At 40.2% G+C, this 21,947-nt stretch overlaps 1 protein-coding gene across 3 annotated transcripts in view; it reads right to left on the reverse strand.

Annotated features, from left to right (window-relative positions):
* CORIN (corin, serine peptidase) overlaps positions 1-21,947 on the reverse strand; it is a 249,036-nt gene that overhangs the window by 76,070 nt on the left and 151,019 nt on the right. For all 3 annotated transcript variants that reach the window (XM_047719221.1, XM_047719220.1, XM_047719222.1), the window contains exons 6-9: positions 16,965-17,078; positions 5,846-5,953; positions 2,221-2,331; positions 385-501 (exon numbers count right to left, since the gene is read on the reverse strand). In XM_047719221.1, the coding sequence (XP_047575177.1) occupies positions 385-501; positions 2,221-2,331; positions 5,846-5,953; positions 16,965-17,078 (450 nt within the window). The remainder of the gene's footprint in view (positions 1-384; positions 502-2,220; positions 2,332-5,845; positions 5,954-16,964; positions 17,079-21,947) is intronic.

Raw genomic sequence — 21,947 nt, forward strand, 5'->3', positions numbered from 1 at the left:
TAAAAGGCTTTCTCATTTAATTTCCAGGAGCCAATTCCTCCTAATTGGAACCTAATCTAACTTAATGGAATACTATGTATTCAGCTTTTCCTTTATCATCGTGTTGACCTTCCTTATAACCATTAACCGAATCTCCCATTCTGTGTAAGCGTTCAGCCTCCATCATCTACCCTGGGGAATGACTGTTCGCGTACGATGCTCCAGAATTGTATTCACAAGAAAGGTTTTTTGGGTGGGCCAGCGCTGTGAGGAGCTCCGCACCAGGCAATCTGGAAGGATGTATGGGGGAATCCCACGTGAGCATGAGATCACCGCCAAGGCTTTGCTTGGTTCCCCAGGAAAGGCCGCAGGAAGGAATGCACGGGGTAGGGGACGCATACTTACTCTGGCTGCAATTCTCCTCGTCTGTGCCGTCCCTGCAGTCCTCGTCCCCATCGCACTGGAAGGTGCTGGGGATACACTGTCCACTCCGACACTCGGCCAGACCCTGGCTGTGACAGGCTGTGGAAAGCCAGAACAGCGGTCAGTGCACCGCCTCGTCCTTCTTGCCCTCTGGGTATAGATGGTGCCCGCTTGTGTGGCATCACCAAGAAAGGAAGTGTTCTAAGTATCTGTGTGGTCTGCATAAGTGAAGGACTGTGCCATCGATGTGTTTCAGTCCAAGTGTTTTTGGAATGGCAAGTTTTCTTTCTGGGCTCCCCCTTGCCTTATTAAATGACATTTCTAAAAATTCACTTTTTCTTGATAAGGGCACAATAAGAAATTGTGTTAATGATGTTAATGACCTGTAGATTTACTGTGCATAGAAAAGCTGTAATTTTATTAAAGGCTTGTCATACGGTAATAACTGTGCTGGGAGTGGTACGGATCTAATCTCAAATCCTCGTAATAGACTTGCAAAATTGATATTATCAACCTGATTTAGAATAAGGAAATTAAAGTCTAAAGAGTTTATTTTAGTGTCTGTCTCAAAGTCACAAGGCTGTGTAAAGCTGGTGCCAGAATGTGAAGGCAAGCTTGTCTGACTCTAAGCCCAAACATTTCATTTTATTCCAACCCGATCTAAGAGGCCAATAAAATGACATATGTGAAAGCACTTGCATAGTACCCTGCACACAATAAACACCTTATTTCAAAACTTGCTTACAGCATCTGGCATTTGAAAGGGATGGTCTAGTGGCCACTCACCTTCCATTCCTGAAGGTTGACTCAGTTTTATCCCTATTGCCCTTTGGAGCAGCAGAAACCCATGCATCCTGTGGCCCCAGCCTCCCTGTTGCTGTCTAATATTAAAGCTCCTTATGCTCGCAGCAAGGCTTAGCACCAGAATCGTCGTACTCGAGCACCACACCCTTGCTTTCCCACGATCCCCCGAGACACAGCCCACTCTGTCCCACTATGTCCACCAACAAGGACTCAAGTGATATTTCCAGTTCCAACTCAATTCAGGAAGGGGAGAGTTGGGCATTGCATTTGCTAATGAATTTACATGCCTTTTCCTATGTCAAAATAAAAACCATGCAAACCCACATTTCAATTTTTGTCTCAAATTCTAGGCAAGTCTCATATTCAGTCTCATATGTATCAACTTTGGTGACTCTTATTAGACAGCAAAAGATGGAATAAAAACTTAAATTAGTGTGAACATGCATAAAATACATCATATTAACTCCTTCAGGTCAATATTGCTCTCTTTTTAACATCTAACTTCAAGATTCAGGGCTATTTACTCACCCAGAAACATGACAGCCCGTAAAGTTATAATTATTGTTGTGCGCTCTGAGTAACTCCATGAGCCATGAAAGCTTTCTTCTCTCTGGCAATTCTCTCCGTGTTCTCCCACAAATGGGGCCTGAGAACATGTTTTGGGGCTCCTGCAAGGAAACCTAACTTCTCACATATACTTTGCAGGAAAAAAGTCTCCCAATCTTTGGGAGGAACACCGCATTGGACAAAGTCACAGATGCAGAAAGGAGGTGTGTGGCCAGTGATGGGGAAAAACAGACACCTGCTTGGCCAGAGCAGCCAAAATAAGTTTGGAGTTGTGGGGAGAGACATGTGGAAGCCAGATACATGGCATTTGTCATCACACCATTTAATTATTATCTTTATCGACTACAGCCAAAGTATGACCATCTTCCATTTGAAAGCCAGATATTGTATTAGTCTAACGAGGCAGCAATGAAAAGATAAGCAAATGGAAATCATCAGGGCACTCACAGCAGTTGACTTCATCAGACTTATCCACACAGTCATGGTCACCGTCACACACCCACTCTATTGCGATGCAGCGCCCATCTCCACAGCGGTGCTCCCTTGTGGGACTGCAATCTGGAGAAAATAGAAACTCGTGGGGATGTGGAGAACCAGCATGACAAACATTTAGAACGGCAGGACACATAGCTCCAGCTGAAGATCCGATACCCTCAACCCTTTTTCCATGATGGATCTGAAACAGCCATGCCACTTCTACACAGGCATGTGACCCACTGGCCACCATCTTTACGGGGTAAGACCAGCTTTCTCAGGACCCACAGTTTGTTCCTATCTTTTTTTTGTTTTGTTTAGTTGTTGTTTTCTTTCCCTATGAAAAACGTTTGATTTTTATGTTGGTTAAAATAAACAGAACTGTGATATAAGCTTCACAACATAGATAGCTGATTTGATGAATTTATGACAACCCTACCACATTTCTAAGAATTGTAACCTAACTCTTTATGGTAAACTGGGAAGGCAGATATCTCCAGTCATCTTTCCTAACCCTAAGCTCGGGCTTTCTGTCAAACTATCTTAAGATACACTCATATTGGGAAAAACTGCTGGGTAAAAAATGCTTAAATTTTTTTCATGATTCTTTTTATCCTGGATTTAACCTCCACCCCAAACTATATATTCCTGGAGAAAAAAAGGGAATTAAGTGATGTTTCTCCTCACAGAGAGCAGGATCTATAGGATTCTTTACCATGAGACATGGAATAACCTTGATATAAATAACCCTTCAAAAGATACGTGTGAATAGCCAAACTGTGGAAAGAGTTGAGGTGTTCATCGACAGATGAATAGATAAAGAAGATGTGGTGCAATCAGAAAGGATGAATACCCAACTTTTGTATCAATATGGACGTGACTGGAGGAGATTATGCTGAGTGAAATAAGTCAAGCAGAGAGAGCATAAGGAATAACACGGAGGACATGGGGAGATGGAGAGGAGAAGGGAGTTGGGGGAAACTGGAGGGGGAGATGAACCATGAGAGACTGTGGACTCTGAAAAACAATCTGAGGGTTTTGAAGAGGTAGGGGGTGGGAGGCTGGGTGAGCCCGGTGGTGGGTATTAAGGAGGGCACGTATTGCATGGAGCACTGGGTGTGATGCATGAACAATGAATTCTGTTACACTGAAAAGAAATTAAATAAAAAAAAAAAGAAGATGTGGGGTATATACACAGTGAGATATTACTCAGCCATGAGAAAGGATGTATACTTACCATTTACATCATGTGAATGGAACTGAGCGAAATAGGTCAATCAGAGAAAGACAAATTATATGGTTTCACTCATATGTGGAATATAAGAAATAGTGCAGAGGATCACAGCGGGAAGCAGGGGGGATGAAAGGGAAGTCATCTGAGAGGGAGAAAAACCATGAGAAACTCTTAGCTATAGGAAACAAACTGAGGGCTGCTGGAGGTAGGGGGTGAGAGGACAGGGTAACTTGGTGATGGGCATCAAGGAGGGCACATGATGTAATGAGCACTGGGGGTTATATGCAGCTGATGAATCACTGAACACTTACATCTGAAACTAATGATGTACTAAATGTTGGTTAATTGAATCTAAATTTAAAAAGTAAAAATAGGGATGCCTGGGTGGTTCAGTGGGTTAAGCCTCTGCCTTCGGCTCAGGTCATGATCTCAGGGTCCTGGGATCGAGTCCCACATTGGGCTCTCTGCTCAGTGGGGAGCCTGCTTCCCTCTCTCTCTCTGTGCCCATCTCTCTGCCTATTTGTGATCTCTTTCTCTGTCAAATAAATAAATAAAATCTTTTTTTAAAAAAGTAAAAATAAAAGATATGTGTGGATTCATGGATGACAGATTCAATACTGGAGAACTATCATGAGTATCCGTGAACAGTGCCACTGTCACTGACTGAGTCACAGAGCAACCATGGATCTGAGAAGGCATAGTGAACGAATAAAGTAAGGTATATGGAAGACGGACTGCAGAGAAAAGAAGAAAGACCCAATAGATGGGATGCCTGTGCAGAAACCAGAAGAACCAGCACAATGCTCAGCCTGCTAACAATGGGTAGCTGGGGCAGAGAATGGTCTAAGGGAAAGCTGTAATTCTTCCCAGGGCATAGGGCATAGGCACCCTAAGAGCACACTTCATGATACCCTACTATCTTCAGAGGAAATATGTTGAGTGGTAAGACCATTCTTTTTCACACAGTAACTATACCCTGGCCCTCTCCACCGACCTGTCCAAGCACCAAGCTACACTCAAGCTCTCCACCCCATGCCCCCACATTTCCCCCCCCTTTCCTCCAGTGATCTCAACTGGTCAAAGGAGGGTCTGAATTAGATCAATTTACAAGACCTCTTCTAACTATAAATTCTGTGATGTATACAATGAAAATTGCCTCTCACTCTTTGCTCCACCATTATTCAGTCTCAGAAGGCAATCTGTATCTACCTAGTGACTTGTGAGATGATTTGTACACATACAAATTTCCAGTATTTTATGGATACAGTGAGAAGCAGCTGGACAGTGACTTCTAGAAACGACCTAGTTTCCCAGTATGAGGTCATTTCTGACACTTGCCACTTCGAGGAATTCCTCTGACCCTTCCCCAACATCCACTTCAATATTCTCTAATTGCTAAATATTATTTCACATCATTTTTCCAGGGTACCTCCTCATCTTAACTTGTCTTTCTGTTCATATCATAAAGTCCTCATGTCACTCAATAATATAAGACCTAAAAATTCTAAAGGTAACCACAAGTCAAAAAGGTAAATACACAAAAGGAATGTTGCTGCTTTTAATGCATGAAATGCCATTCACGATTGAACACAGCTTTTTAAATATCAGGTCCATTCTTTTATTTATTAAGATATAATGGACATAGAACACAGTGTGTGTTTATGCTAAGTGAGATAAGTCAAAGAGAAAGATAAATACTGTGTGACAGCATTTATATGTGGAATCTTCAAAAGCCGAATTTGTAAAAACAAGGAGTGGAAAGGTAGTTACCAGGGTCTGGGGTGAATTAGGAAGATGTTATTTATAGGTATAAACGTGTAACTAGTAAGTAGGTTCATTTTTTACAAGATCAGATCAGATTGTGTACATAAAATAAATGTGCCTGTCCTAACCCTAGGTGTCAGTTCTACAGAAGTCATCCTTGCCGTGCTAGGCTATCAGTTAATGGAGGGGTCCTTGTTTGCATATAATAAGGGGATCAGCCACACGACAATTTATCCATCCGCAAAGTTTTGCTCAAGAGCTCGAAATCTAAACATGGTTAGAGCCACTGGCTCTAACCAAAGAAGAAACAGAACATCCTCAAGGAGAAAAATTTATGAACAAATTAACAACTTTTACCCATCTTTCCACCCTACTTCTTAAGCACTTCCTTATTACGACTTTATGTAAGAAATATGACATTGACATGTAAGAAATGACTAAGACTAGCAATTGAAAAAACCTCCTCTTTCTAAAAATTAAGAAACCCACCATTTTGTCATTTACTCTGCTAACCACATTAACAAACAATGAGCTACGGGTTCTGCATTACACATTTTTGTAAGTTTCAGTGAAAACCTTTAGGGGAACAATGCTACTTACCACAGTTCTGCTCATCACTCAGGTCCCCGCAGTCATCGTATCCATCACACACGAGGCTAGAATTGAGGCACTTGCCCGTGTGACAGTGGAACATATTCTCACTGCAATCTGCACAGAAGAGAAGCCACCGATGTGTCATCAGTAGGACAGGTTGTTATCATGGTTCTTCACTGACAAAAGCATATCATGGGAGGCAAATCATAATGGTAACACCAGCGAGGAGACTGTGGTACAGAGAGAGCCAAGGTCTTGCTCAAGGTCACATAATAAGTGACTGCAGTGCCAGGACCAGGACCTTCTGGCTTCCAAGCTGATACTTCTATCACTATCTGAAGGTCTTTATCTGAGACCCACCTTATGTTACCCAAAACTCCTTTATAGTCAAATATGAGCACAGAAACTCTCAAGTCACCATAGTTCCTAATGAATTTCATGTTCATTCAGAATGAATGACTTTTTTTTAATACTTAAGTCATGTTCATTTTATTAAGTCAAAACATTGAGCCTTTTTTTAAATCTAAAAAATGCTTATTTTTGCTACTATTAAATTCTGCCATATATATATATTTTTTGTTTTTTATTTAACATATAATGTATTATTTGTTTCAGGAGTATAGATCTGTGATTCTTCAGTCTAACACAATTCACAGCCCTCACCATAGCATATACCCTTCCCAATGTCCATCACCCAGAATGAATGACTTTTTTTTTTTAAGATTTTATTTATTTATTTGACAGAGAGAGAGATCACAAGTAGGCAGAGAGGCAGGCAGAGAGAGATGGGGGGGAAGCAGGCTCCCCGCTGAGCAGAGAACCCGATGCGGGGCTCGATCCCAGGACACTGAGACCATGACCTGAGCCGAAGGCAGTGGTTTAATCCACTGAGGAATGAATGACTTTTAATAGAAGGTGAGTAGTTATCTCCTTGAAACGTTTCCTTTAAAATTAAAGTCTGGGGGCGCCTGGGTGGCTCAGTGGGTTAAAGCCTCTGCCTTTGGCTCAGGTCATGATCTCAGGGTCCTGGGATGGAGCCCCGCATCATCATCATCATCATCATCATCATCATCATCATCATCATCGGGCTTTCTGCACAGCAGGGAGCCTGCTCCCCCCCCCGCCCCCGCCTCTCTGCCTGCCTCTCTGCCTACTTGTGATCTCCATCTGTCAAATAAATAAATAAAATCTTTTTAAAAACTAAAACTAAAAATAAATAAAATGAAGTGAAAATCTGGTTTTGTCAATGATAAGCATAAACATAATTGAGAGAAAACATTATTGAGATGATAAGGTTGTTATTTTCACACAAACATCACTTAACTCAATTGAGTGTTTCATAACAGGACCTTCAAATAAGCAATACCAGACTACATTACAGTCGCAAGATAAGACGAAGTGATATGCAATCTCAAGGAGCTTAAGGTTTAATATGGAAGTAAGCAACATGTGACTGAATTTTAGTAAGATAGATCTTGTACTTGGGTATCCTGGTTCTGCCATCTACTAGCTGTGGGAACTTGAGTGTATTAGTTAAAATCTGAGTCTGTGAATTGGTTTACGAAATTAAGATAAGGTCAATTATTTAAAAGGGTTTAAGGGGAAGAGATTAATAAATGCATGTAATGTAAATTAATATGTGTAAAATGCCAACACAATTCAATGAAACATGATACTCTTCAACAAATAGTGTTGGGACAATTGCAAAGTCTGGCTTTTACCTCAAACTGTACATTAAAATTATCTCAAAGTGGATCACAGACTTCAATGTAAGAGTTGAAATTATGAAGCCTCAAGAAAAAAAATAGGAAAAAAATCTTTTTGACCTTGGAAGAATTCTTGGATGTAACAAATTTTCAGATTCAACAAAAAAAGCACAAGCCATTAAAAAAATAATAATAAGTGGAGTTTATTAAAAAAAAAACACACATTTGTAGGATGCCTGGGTGGCTCAGTAGGTTGAGCATCTGCCTTTGGCTCAGGTCATGATCCCAGCATCTGGGGATCTAGTCCCTCATGGGGCTCCTTGCTCAGTGGGGAGCCTGCTTCTCCCTCTGCCTGCCCTTACCCCTGTTTGTGCTCTCTCTCTCTCTCTGACAAAGAAATAAAATCTTAAGAAAAAAAAAAAAGAAATATATTAGTGCCTTAAAAGATACTACTAAGAAAATGAAAAGACAAGCCTCATACTGAAATAAGTATTGCAAGTCACGTATCTGGTAAATGCAAGTCACTTACATCCAGAACAGATACGGGACCCCCACACTCTATAATAAGACAACTCAATTACAGGCACACTTAAGAGTTGAATAGAAAATCTTCCCAGAAGACGTCAAATAGCTAATAAGCACATAAAAAGGTGCTCAATATAATTAGTCATTAAGGAAATGCAAATTAAAACCAAAACGAGGTACTATTACACATCGCCTAAGAGGACTATAGTAATAATTTTTGAAAAAAAAAAAAAAAACAGAAAATACCAAGTATTGGCAAGGATTTTGAGAAACTGAAGCTGTTATATATAGTTGGTGGAGATGTAAAATAATAAGGCCACATTAGAAAGCAGTACAGCGGCTTTTCGTAAAGTTAACTATAACCTTATCATACAATTTATGAATTCCCATCCTTAGAAATCTACCCAAGAGGAATGAAACATACGTACACACAAAGACTTGTGTGTAAACGTTCCTAGTAGCATTATTTATGATAACCAAAGACTAGAAACAATCCAAGCGTTCACCCACTGGTGAATGAATAATCAAGATATAAAATACTAGACATGATTAAATACTATCCACCAATTAAAAGCATCACACTATGGGTATATGTGTCAACATAGATGAACCTCAAAACCATTATGCCAAATAAAAGAAACCAGATACAAAGACTACATATTGTATGATCCATTTATGAAATTTCTGGAAAAAGAAAACTTACAGAGACAGAAATCAAAGCAGTGGTTATCTGTGGCTGGAGGGTTGGCAGTGGGGACTGACCACAAATAATTGGTGGGGGGAAATTTGTGGGGAGATGAAGAAATTCTAGAAGTAGACTGTGGTAATGGTCATACAATCCTATAAGTTTACTAAAAATCAATGGGAGAACATATGGTATGGAAATTGTACCTCAATAAAACTTTTAAAATGTTTAAACTAGTATGTGTAAAGAAGCCTGCATTTAATAGAAATAAGATTTCTTGAATGTATTGTTTTCTCTTATTTAAAGTAAATTAAGTTGAATGATCAATAGTCCGGACTCCTAAATTCTAGCTGATTGTCTCTCCTCAAGCATAAGTCTGCATCTCATCTGACTGGTGATCGGTACCTCTTCACTATAAATGTTCCAAACCCTATAGTAATTCCTTATTAAAATTCTTGGGCATTGATCAGTTAAACTGTTAGCCACATGCATCAAAATATTTATTACTCATATGAATCATAAATTTCTATTTCCTGAAGCGTCCTTATAAGAAACCTCTTAAGTACTTTTAGAATCACATCATTTTAAAAGTCTAACGAACCTTAGGGACCATCTGTTTAGTGCCTACATTAAAAGGGTGTGTATGGAACAACACACATGCGTGTGCCTACACATATGCTCACACTTGTACACACGCAAAACTTGTAAGTACTTATAATTTTTATTTCCCCCAGGCTGAATCATTTTAATAAGAAGGATGACTATCATAAGGGAAAAAGAACTAAAAACAGGTCTCACTTTTCACTGGACAGTTCTACCTCTTCCATCAGCAGAGGGCGCTAACTCTCCACCCTGCACACCACTGCTGCGGCCGCCACTACCACACTCAGGCTCTTGGAGTCAAGAAACGTTACAACTTCGGTTCTCCTGCCCACCAAGCAGAGTAGAGGGATTTGTGCATCAGAATATATACATTTCCTTGGGAAGATTTAAAGGTCTTTTTGACTTTTTTGTTTTTTCATCTAAACTACTCTGTGGGAAATTTTGAGTCAGTATGCGAGAATCAGCAATAATCAGGGGCCTCAACTTGACTGTCTACGCAAAAGTATTTGCATTCCCCAGAGGAGGGGGTGAGGTGGAGGAGTGACATATTTTAAACCACATGAGGTTTTTTTTTCCCCCTAGGGAAGTGCACTTATATTTTCTTTTCTTTTCTTCTTTCTTTCTTCTTTTTTTTTTTTTATGGTACAACTGGGGAATCAAATACTCCTTTTAGAATCTGATTAACTGGGGTACCTGGGTGGCTCAGTGGGTTAAGCCAATGCCTTCTGCTCAGGCCATGATCTCAGGGTCCTGGGATGGAGCCCCACATCAGGCTCTCTGCTCAGTGGGGAGTCTGCTTCCCCCTCTCTCTCTGCCTGTGTCTCTGCCTACTTGTGATCTCTCTCTGTGTCAAATAAATAAATAAAATCTTAATAAAAAGAAAAAGAATCTGATTAACCTAGGAACACACCAAAAATTTCCAAAGATTCATGCACCCACTCTGTGAGGCCCATTCCGAAGTCCTTGTTAATTCATATTAAAATACTTTGTTGTAGATATTTTTTAAATGAATACTGTCATTTATTAAATTATTTCATAAAAATATTTACTTAATAAATGGAGATGACTCAAGCTTTTTTAAAAATTCCTTATTATTCACACAAGTGTAGATTCAACTTTCATTTATTATGACTTCCTTGGTTAGAAGCCATTTTCAGAGTTTAGATACAAAACTAGTCACGATGGGAAAACAACTTGTTACCTTCCTAAGGTCTGTGTGATTAGTAAACACACAAAACTTTAACCAAGGCACTGTGCAGCAGAAATGAACAGCAAATACCAAAGATCACAGTGCCTCCTTTTATTGGAATAAATGTTTATTTGAACAGAAAAGAGATGTTGTCAGCGCAATTTAGGGTCAACAAATCAAAATTTTCAAAAACTTTTTTTTTTAAGATTTTATTTATTTATTTGACAGAGATCACAAGTAAGCAGAGAGGCAGGCAGAGAGAGAGGAGGAAGCAGGCTCCCCACTAAGCAGAGAACCCGATGTGGGGCTCGATCCCAGGACCCTGAGATCATGACCCGAGCCGAAGGTAGAGGCTTTAACCCACTGAGCCACCCAGGCGCCCCTCAAAAGCTTTTTGCTATGACTTTCTTGCTCAGTACAAGCATAATTTTACACAACCTAAGACAGATGTTTTTCTAGATACAGATTTTTCTTCTTAATGAGTACCTGATGAAAAATGTTACTTCTGAAGTTCTTGCATGTTGATATTCACTTCAGTTCAGCAACTTATACTATGAACCTTTTCCCCCCTCAAGATTATCATTAAATAAGGAGACAGGTAAAGAACAGAAAACCTTTTTATCCAGAGCCTCATTCATGTAGGTCAGTCTCTGTGAGTCTATGAACCTAACTGTGTTGCCTCAAGTCAAGACTCAAGAATGGATACTCAATTTCCACACAGAGGCGCCCCCATTTTGAGATGACCAGAGAGATTACATGGTTTGCCCACAGTTGCCCAGCTTATGACAGCTACCCAGGCTTCTGGACTCCCTGGGTGCTTTTAACTATTGACTTTTAGCCCTGAAGGAAGACTTCTCAACAGCAGTACTGGTGACCATTGGCGGTGGGTAATTCTTGGTCGTGAGGACTGTCGTGTGCACTGTAGGATGCTGAACAGTCTCTCGCCTCTACCCTCTGAATGCCAGTAGCTCCTCCTCTAAACTTCACACTTATGGCAACCACATACCTCTCTATACATTGCAAGATGTTCCCTGGGTGGCAAAACTGCCATCACTTTTGAGTCACTAAATTAGATTTTCTTGGACGTCACTGGTGTCCAAGGCCTAGTTTCAACCACATCTTTCTATTAGCTTTCTCCACACCAATATAACTCCTCATAATCCTGCCCTCATCTATACTCAAAGGACCTACCACCCCTCTCTTTTTATTTACACCATTTTGCTTTTTTAACATCACCTCTATTATATTTGCTCTAAAGTACCACATTCAATCATCTCCATGTTTATATGTGAGATTAGACTCAAAGATTCATGAAGAAAGGAATCATGTCTTAACAGTCTTTAAATTCCCTGGGTATCTAGAACATGCTTCACACATAGCAAGAATTCAAGAAGATTCAATAGTTTTATTGGTTCCTGTAACAGATTGCTACCAAACAGATGTGGAACTTCCAGACATCTGAAGCTTCTTCCTTCAGTGCAGAATGTAGTATTTTCCTTTTTATTATTTGGATGGAAATATTTCTGGCATTTACTTTCATTCCTTCCTTAGTAAAAAGAATATAGTAAATGCAGTCATTTCTAGTGATTCAGAAACATCACCTGGAATGCCAGTTTTTATTTTGTGCTGTTTGGGTTGCCTCCCTTCTAAAATAGCTTCATGCGGTACTGGTTTTAAAACTGTTGCAGATTTGGGGCGCCTGGATGGTTCAGTTGGTTATGCATCCGACTGTTGGTTTCAGCTCAGGTCATGATCTCAGGCCATGACATCGAGCCCTGTGTCTGGCTCCACATTTAGCGGGGAGTCTGCTTCTCCCTCTCTCCCTCTGCTTCTGCTCCTTCCCCCCCCTAAAATAGATATAAAAATCTATTAAATAAATAAATAAAGCTGTTGTGGCTATTTTAGTGTTTCTGTTTCCTCCGCAGCGTATCCCCTGACCTTTATCAGCTGTCTCCATGACTTTCAGCGGGCATCCTTTATAGCCTGGAGGTGAGAGGCACTGGGCAGGTAGATGGAGGTGAGGTCGGGGGGGGGGGTGGTGGAAGGGAGGGACGATATGGAGAATAAGATCCCAATAATCACAACGGCAACCATCAGTCCTCACACTCTTTCAGCGTTATCGCGTGTCAGACAGTGGTCTATATCCAGGATAGGCAAGGGCTCGTTATTCTGCACAGGAGTTCTAGAGACAGTTACTATTACTGTCTCCATTTCACTGAGGAGGACACAGAGGCCCAGAGAGATGGAGTGACTTCCAGGTTCACAGAAGCAGGAAATGGTAGAGAAGAGACAGGAATACTGCAGCCTAACTCAAGAGTTTACAGGAGTAATCCCTACACTTTGTGGTTACTCGTATAATTAACTATACTTAGGATAAGTAGTTAACACATCATAATTAGTATAAGGTATCATTAGTAAAATATGTTGTATAATTATACTAAAACATAAGTCAACCAATTTTACCCAAATCCAAGCAAATGATTTCCAAAAGTATTTGAGTTATTTTACATTGCATAAAACATATGGACTTTGTGGCGCCTGTTTTCTCTGTGACAACCATTTCCCTTGAAGCTTTTTCTTTGTGACAGCCATTATCCATTTGCTAAGCACTAGCTGTGGACCAGACACCACTCTAGAGCTGGTTATAGAATCAAAAGATTATAGGTGAGAAACAAAAGACACACCAGACCCCCTCTAGTCCAGTGGCTTCCAATCTGGCTGCATGTTAGAATTACCTGGGTGGTTTTGCAAAGCTGTTGCTGGGCTCCAGCTCCAGACCAACTGCATTAGGATTCCTGCAGGTGGGGCTTCCTGCAGATGCTATGTGCCACGCGGCTTCAATGTCAAAGAAAACCAGGAATAGAGAGGTAGCCTGCCTCAAGTCACAGGGTTAGAAATTTCTCAAAGAAAACTTTTCTTAATTTTTGAAAATCTTTTCACCACACTGCTAACATTGTTCCAGGTGGTTGGAAATGCATTCATTCTATAAGCACTTGGGAAGAGACTGAGAAACAACATAATTAGTTAAAGGAGAAAAGGCAGTAAGGAGTCCCAGATACTTGGCTTAACAGTATAATAGACAATTATCTCCCAAAGTGTCATAGAGCATCCAAAAATAAATGTTTTCCTCTCCTATAAATGATCAGAAGATAACTGTTCACCAAATCTGAACTTTTATGGACAAGAATGAGATCTTGACATTTGCAGACAACATGGGTGGACCTGGAGGGTATTATGCTAAGTGAAATAAGTCAGACAAAGAAGGACAAATACTATATGATTTCATTTATATGTGGAATCTAGAAATCCAACCAAACAAACAGAAACAGATTCAGAAATATAAAGAAAAAACTGGTGATTGCCAAAGGGGGAGCGGTCAGGGGATAGGTAAAATAGGTGAAGGGGAGTAAGAGGTACAACTGCCAGCTATAAAGTAAATAAGTTATGGGGAAGAAGAGTACAACACAGAGAATATAGTCGACAATACTGTATGGTGACAGAAGGTGACTATACTTGTGAGCACTGAGTAACATACAGAGCTGTCGAATCACTGTGCTGCACACCTAAAACTAATATAACATTGTATGTGTCGATTACACTTCCAATAAAAACAAACAAATAATAGAGGACCAGGTTCAAATCATGCAGTCTGAATCCCTGGCAAATTCATTCATGACTCTCAACCTCAGCTCTGCATCTGCACAAAAAGGGTAATACCTCCTTGGCTAAAAATTAAATCAAATCATGTAAATTGATGCTTCTAGCATAGTTGACAAATAATTCCTTCCCTTCCTTTCTTTGAAGGCAGTCGTCCTCCACCTATCCCTGCCAGCACCCTGGGAGCCGCCATATTCTTCTGCTCCACATTAGGAAAGCCCAGCAAAACCTCCTTCTCCCCTCAGGAGTATGGCGGCTGCAGTCATGCTCTGATTTACCTCCATGCCCTATTTCAGAACTCCACTACTCCTTCACCACAGGGCGGTGACAGTGGGAGGGTGGCACCCTCCATAAATGACTAAAGAGCCACGGGCACTGAATGTTGAAACTCTGAGTCGAATGCCCTCGAAAGTTCTGAAGCAACTACCTGTGAAGCTTTCAAGGTGTAACTGAGCGTAGGCAAATTTTCTGAGGGGATGTATTTTATTTCCTCTGCTGACCAAACCACCTGGGTGTTAAAGTATGCTCCTGAGGAAAGCCTCCATCTTCCTTAATAAACTCTTCAACCCTTAGGACATGCTATATACCTTGCAGAATAGTAATACCTCGTTTGTTCAGTCACTGACTAGGAAAATTTACTCCTTCCAATTCAATTCAACCGATGCGGCAGCCATCTCTTAACCGTTTAAAGTGCAACGCTCCATGCGCTGGGTGCAATGAAGGAACGTAATGGTGAGCCAGTGGTGGCCCACCACTGGGGTGGAGGCACGGGCAGAATTTTAATAATTTCCCATGGGCCATATTGGGAGATAAGGAAAAGATTCTACCACATTTCCCATAAATTGGATATAATTCTATTGAACCTACTGTGGGTGCTCTATAAATTATTCCTTCCTAACTCCACAGCAATACTGCCGAATGTAAGGCTACATCCTATGAAAATCTTTTTCATGTACAATCATATGCTACAGGTTTTTCTGAAGAGAGAATTCCAAATTATAAAAATAATAAATAAATAGAGGTGGGGACATAGATGAACAAATAATTTTGACGAAATACCAAGTTAAGTAAAGTGAGTAAGTCTTTTATAAAAGTGCAGCATTTCTCAAAACTTACAATGTGTGAATGTGTATTGCAACTCTCTAAAAAGTAGATCTGATAGCATTTCTCAAACTTGCTTATTTCTCAAGCAATTTTCAGGGCTCCGGTACTATGGAACACCAGTTTGGGAAACGCCGATCTGAAATATTACAATAATATAATGCCTTTCAAAACTTATGATAAATAAGTATCCTAACCCTTCACATGGAAGAAGTGTTCTACCTGGCAAACAGACCATAAGAACCTTTCAATTAAGGTCGACAATTAAGAGCTCTCATACAGCCTTGGTAGCTCCTATGGGGAGTAAAACACAGCTTTACCCATGGTAAGATGGGATCATATTACCATTGATGGTTTTGCTGATCATATAACCACTAAAAAGCAGTTACAATTTAATTGCATGTGGCTCTGCTTTGGAGGCAAATCCTGCAATGTATTACTGAGGCTAATTTTTCCTTATCTGTTGTACAAGTACGAAACAACTTGAAAGCTAAAAAAAAAAAAAGAAATATATATATTTATATATACACACACGCACATATATATAGGACACTATGTATGTGTGTGTATGCATATACACACACACCATTCTGTCCGTTATACACACACACACACACACACACACACACACACATATATATATAGGACAGAATGTTGATGTCCTCCCAAAATGTGTACGTTAAAGTCTTAACCCTCAAATAACCCTCAAATATTTGGAGAAAGGACCTGTAAGGAGGCGACAAAGTTAAATGCGGCCATAACGGTGAGGCTGTCATCTAATAGTACACTTATAAAAAGAGGGGGAGACCCTCTCCCTCCCCCTCTCTCCCTCCCTCCTTCCCTCCCTCCATGCCTCCAAAGAGGTCAAGTGAGCACTGAGGAAGATGGAAGCTGCCTAGCAGCCCAGAAAAGAACTCTCACCGGAAACTGAGCCTCCTTGACCTTGACCTTAGACTCTGGGCCTCCAGAACCTTAGGAGAATAAATTTCTCCTGTTTAAATCATGCAGTCTGGGGTATTTTACACCGCAGCCCAAAGAGCTTAGGACAGCATTTTACAAACCACCGACCAATTCAATCAAAACAACTGACCAAATCCATAGTAAAGAATTTGACGATATTTAATGGCTGAATCTCTCAATCCACGGATTTAAAGTTGTTAGCACCATGGACGATATATCACCAGGTTTAGAGAAAGCGTAAGCAAACAAGGGGCTTTGCATCTGCTGTGTCAGGAATGTCAAGGATCAGGAGGGTGAAGCATCCGCCTACTGACCGGGTCTTTAAAACACACACACACCCCACCCCACCCCCTTTAGACTCATTAAGCTTTCAAAACAAAAATAAAAGCCTCACCCAAACAAAATAAACAAAAAGCCTTCCTCCAACTTTAAGCCACTTGATGCAAAACACGTTCCCACTGCGACCTCGGGCTCTCAAGTTCGTAACGAGAATCGCGCCTTTGAAAGGGGCGCAAACACACCTACTGCCCCACGTTTGAGGGCATCGGGAAGGCAAACTACCAGAAGTCTACGCCCCCGCCGGCCGGTTGTCAGGGTCTGTTTTCGGTTTCCAGGCCCCTGCCGGGGTCTCCTTTCAACCCCCTCCACCCCGCTCCGCCCTCCGCCCCGCCCCCACCGGCCCCCACGCCCCGCGCCTACTGCAGTGGGCCTCGTCGCTCCAGTCGTCGCAGTCGTTGTGCCCGTTGCACCGCAGCTTCCCGGGCACGCAGAGGCCGCTGGCGCACAGAAAGCTCTCGCCGCCCCCGCAGAGCGCTGGAAGAGAAGGCAGGGAGGCCCGGTCAGAAGCAGCCCTTTTCCTTTACAAGTCAGGAGAAGCAAAGAACAGCGAGAACACCCTCCTTGCTCTTCAAGATTTGCTTCCCAATCCCCTCGCCGAGTTTTCTCGGGCCCTTTAGGACATTAATCGTGAAATTTACCTGGAAAGGCTACCAAGTGTGTCCGCCCGAGAAAAGCAAAAGAAAACTCCCCAGTAGGCTTGGCAGCGTGAGAGGTTCCCATGCTCAGAAGACGGGAACCTTATCAATTGCACAACTCATGGGGGCGTGGGGGCATACCAAATTGAGTATTTTTCTTAATAACTGCCAATTATTTAAAAACGAAGTGCTATTAATTGAACAAACAAACCCCCAAATCCTATCCGACTAGAACGCTATTCAATGTCGCACAGAAAAAATTACAGAAGGGAAGGGAAAAGAAAAACTATAGGCCAAAATCTCTGATAAACAGGGCTTGAATTCACCTTTGTTCCTTTGTTTTGTTTTTCAGATTCCACATGTGAGATCATACAGCATTTGTCCTTCTCTGTCTCACTTATTTCACTTATAATATCCTCCAGGTCCACCTATCGTGTTACAAATGGCAAGATCTCATTTTTATTTTTTTTTATTTATTTATTTATTTATTTATTTATTTATTTATTTGGCTGAGTAGTATTCTTTTGTATCACCGTTGTCTTTATCCTTTCATCCTTCCATAGCCCCTTAGGTTGTTTACCTACCTTGGCTTTTGTAAATAATGCTGCAGTGAACCCAGGGGTGAATATATCTTTTCAGTTTAGTGTTTTCCTTCCCTTCAGATAAAGATCCAGAAGTGGAATTACTAGATCTAATGGTAGCTCTGTCTTTAATTTTTTGAGGAGTTTCCATATTATTTTCCATAGCGGCTGCAACAATTTACATTCCCACCGGAAGTGCGGGAGGGTTTCCTTTTCTCCAAATCTTTGGCAATAGTTGTTATTTCTTGTCTTTTTTGGTACTGGCCATTGTAACCAGGTGGTGGTAGCTCACTGTGCTTTCGATTTGCATTTCCTTGATGATTTATATGTTGACTATCTTTTCATGTGATTTTGGCCATCTGAATGCCTTCGTTGGAAAAATATCTATTCAGATCCTCTGCTCATTTTTAAAAATCAGATTGTGTTTTGTTGTTGTATGAGTTCTTCATACCCCTTATGGGATGTATGAGTTCTTCATACTCCTTATGGGATATAGAGTTGTATGAGTTCTTCATACCCCTTATGGGATATATCACTTGCAAATATCTTCTCCCATTCAGTAGGTTGCCTTTTTGTTTTGTTGATAGTTTCCTTCACTGTGCAGAAGCTTTTTAGTCTGAAGTAGCCCCACTTGTTTATCTTTGCTCTTGTTGTCTTTGCTTTTGGAGTTTGATCCAAAAATTCATCACTAAGACTGATGTCCAGGAGCTTGCCATCTATGTTTTCTTCTATAAATGTTATGGCTTCAGGTCTTACATTCAAGTCTTTAATCCATTTTTCAGTGCATTTTTGTGTAGGCTATAAGACAGTGGTCCAGTTTCGTTCTTTAGCATATGTCTGTAAGGTTTCCCAACACCATTTGTTAAAGAGGCCATCCTTCCCCCATTGTTTATTCTTTCCTCCTTTGTTGTAAATTACTTGACCATAGATACATGGGTTCATTTCTGGGCTCTCTGTTTTTTTCCATTGATCCATGTGTCTGTTTTTAATGCCAACACCATACTGTTTTGATTTCCATAGCTTTATAATATAGCTTGAAATCAGGGTGTGTGATAGCTCCAGTTTCGTTCTTTTTTCCCAAGGTTACTTTGGCTATTTGGGAAATTTTGTGATTAAAATTTTAGGATTGTCCTATTTTCTGTGAAAAATGTCACAAATATTTGCAGCTATGTTTATAAAAGATACTGGCCTATAGTTTTTCTTTCCATTCCCTTCCCTCCCCCACTCCTCCTCCCTTCCCTACCTTTCTTGTGGTGTCCTTGTCTAGTTTTGGTTATCAGGGTAATGCTGGTCTTGTCAAATGAGTTTGGAAGTGTTCTTTCCTCTTCAATTTTTAAAAAGTTTGAGAAGAATAGGTGTTAAATCTTTAAATGTTTGGTAGAATTCACCAGTGAAGCCATCTAATCCTAAACTTCCATTTGTTGTTGGGAGGTTTTCGATTACTAATTCATCTTTCTTATAATTGGTCTATTCAGATTTTTTACTTCATTAGTCAATCTGGGATGATTGTTTAGGAATTTTACCCATTTCTTTTAGGTTGTCCAATATGCTGGCATATACTTGTTTATAGTTTCTTGAGGTCCTTTATATTTCTGTAGTATCAGTGGTAACTTCTCCACTTCCATTTCTGATTTTATTTATTTAAGCCCTTTCTTTTTCTTAGTGAGGATAAAGATTTTTCAATGTTGTTTATTTATCAAAGATCAAGCTCTTAGTTTCACTGATCTTCTCTGTTATTTTTTGTCTATTTTGTTTATTTCTGCTTTGATCTTTGTTATTTCCTTCCTTCTACTAACTTTAAGCTTTTTTCTTTTTCTAGTTTTCAAGTGTAAGTTTAGATTGTTATTTGGGATTTTTCTTGTTGCTTGAAGTAGGCCTGCATTGCCATGAACCTCCTTCTTAGAAAACACACACACACACACACACACAAACATATATCAAGTTATTTAATTACATATATGTGACTTCTCCAGTTTTCTTTTTTGATTTCTAGTTTCACACTGTTGTAGTCAGAAAAGATGCTTGATATGATTTCAATCTTCTTAAATTTATTAAGATTTGTTTTTTGGCCTACCATATAATCTATCCTGGAGAGTGCTCCATATGCATTTGAGAAAAGTATGTATTTTGCTGCTTTTGGATGGAATGTTCTGTATCTATTAAGTCCATCTGGTCTCATGTATCATTTATGGCCAGTGTTTCTTTATTGATTTTTTTTTTGTCTAGATAATCTATCCATTGATATCAATGGGGTAGTAAAAGCCCTTACTACCAACACTGCCCAAGGGTACCCTTTATTCCGCATCCTCACCAACATTTGTTATTTCTTGTCTTTTTGATAATACCCTTTACTTGGTGAGGTGCTGGGGGGGGAGTGGGGAGGGGAAGAAGGAGAAAGAGAGAGAGAATGCCAAGTAGGCCCAGCAGATCCTGATGCAGGGCTCCATTTCACAACCCTGAGATCATGACCTGCGCTGAAATCAAGAGTCAGGTGCTTAACTGACTGTACCACCCAGATGCCCCTTAATAATAGCTGTTCTAACAGATGTGAGGTGATATCTCACTGTGCTTCTGATTTGCATCTCCCTAATGATTAATGATGTTGAGCATTTTTCATGTATGTGTTGGCCATCTGTATGTCTTTGGGTAAAATGTCTATTCAGATTTTCTATCCATTTTTTAAAAATTTACTTATTTTTTATTATATTCAGTTAGCCACTGTATAGCACATAATTAGTTTTTGATGCAGTGTTCAATGATTCATTAGTTAAGTATAACACCCAGTGCTCATCACAGCACATGTCCTCCTCAGTACCCATCACCTTGTTATGCCCTCCCCCCACCCCTGCCCTCTGAAACTCCCAGATTGTTTCTCAGGGTCCATAGTCTCTCAAGGTTCATCTCCCTCTCTGATTTCAATCCATTTTCAATTAATTAATCATTTTTAATTTCAGTATAATTAACATATAGTTAATTAATTATATTAGTTTCAGTTACAATATAGTGATCCAACAATTCTATACATTACTCAGTGCTCACCATAAGTGTACTGTTAATCTCCTTCTTCTATTTCACCCATCCCCCCCACCTCCTTTTTGGCAACCACCAATTTATTCTCCACATTTAAGAGTGATTTTTTGTTTGTCTCTTTTTTTCTTTTGTTTCTTAGTTTCCACATATGAGTGAAATCATATGGTATTTGTCTTTCTCTCTCTGACTTGTTTCACTTAGCATTATACTTTCTAGGTCCGTCCATTTTGTTGTAAATAGTAAGACTTCATTCTTTTTCATGACTGAAAAATATTCTATTGTGTAGATATACCACCTCATTTGTAACCATTCATCTGTGTAGGACACTTCATTGCTTCCCTTTCTTGGCTATTGTAAATAATGTTGCAATAAACATGGGGGTGCATGTATCTAGCATGCCAAGAACTGTCTCTCCAATAGTTACAGTCCTGTGGTACCCAGGAATGCCCCCCTCACCACAGTATGATTAAGGAGCATCCCCTATGTGGACTGTGTGTACCTGCTGGCTTCAGCAAGGCAGTGGAAAATTGCAGGGTGGGGGCATGAGGAAGAGCTTAGGGCTGGGGCATGCCACTGGCTTTCATGATGTTTTATTTTTTTAATCTGGAAAAGAAGTTAATTTTTTCATGAGTTCTCAATTCAGAGTAACAGTAAATAAATACAACCCTTGAAGACTTCTTTCTTGTCTCCATTCCTCCACACAACTGACTTGTGTGATCAGTCCTGCTCACTGTCACCACTCACTGAACGATGTATTCTTTGATGAAAGGAACCCTGTTGACTAATTAAAGAGAACCAGGAAACAGAGAACATTTTAACTCGGAATTAGAAATACGGAAAAGTACAGACTGAATGTTCCAGGCAGTGAAGCCAGGTCTGTCACATTTCCCTTGTTCCTGGGCCCTAGGAGAGTGGCGGGCACTCAGGAGACTCTTCGTTAATAGATGGGGAAAAGTCAACTTAATCCCAGTGAAGCACCATATATTGCCAAAAAACAAAGAAAAATGCAATTAACGAATTATTTTCCAATGCTATCAAGGAAATCAGAATTTTGATTTGCTGAACATTAAGTAGTAGTTGATTTAGTTAAGATTCTT

Source organism: Lutra lutra, chromosome 2 (assembly GCF_902655055.1).
Source record: "Lutra lutra chromosome 2, mLutLut1.2, whole genome shotgun sequence".
In the NCBI taxonomy this organism is placed as follows: domain Eukaryota; kingdom Metazoa; phylum Chordata; class Mammalia; order Carnivora; family Mustelidae; genus Lutra; species Lutra lutra.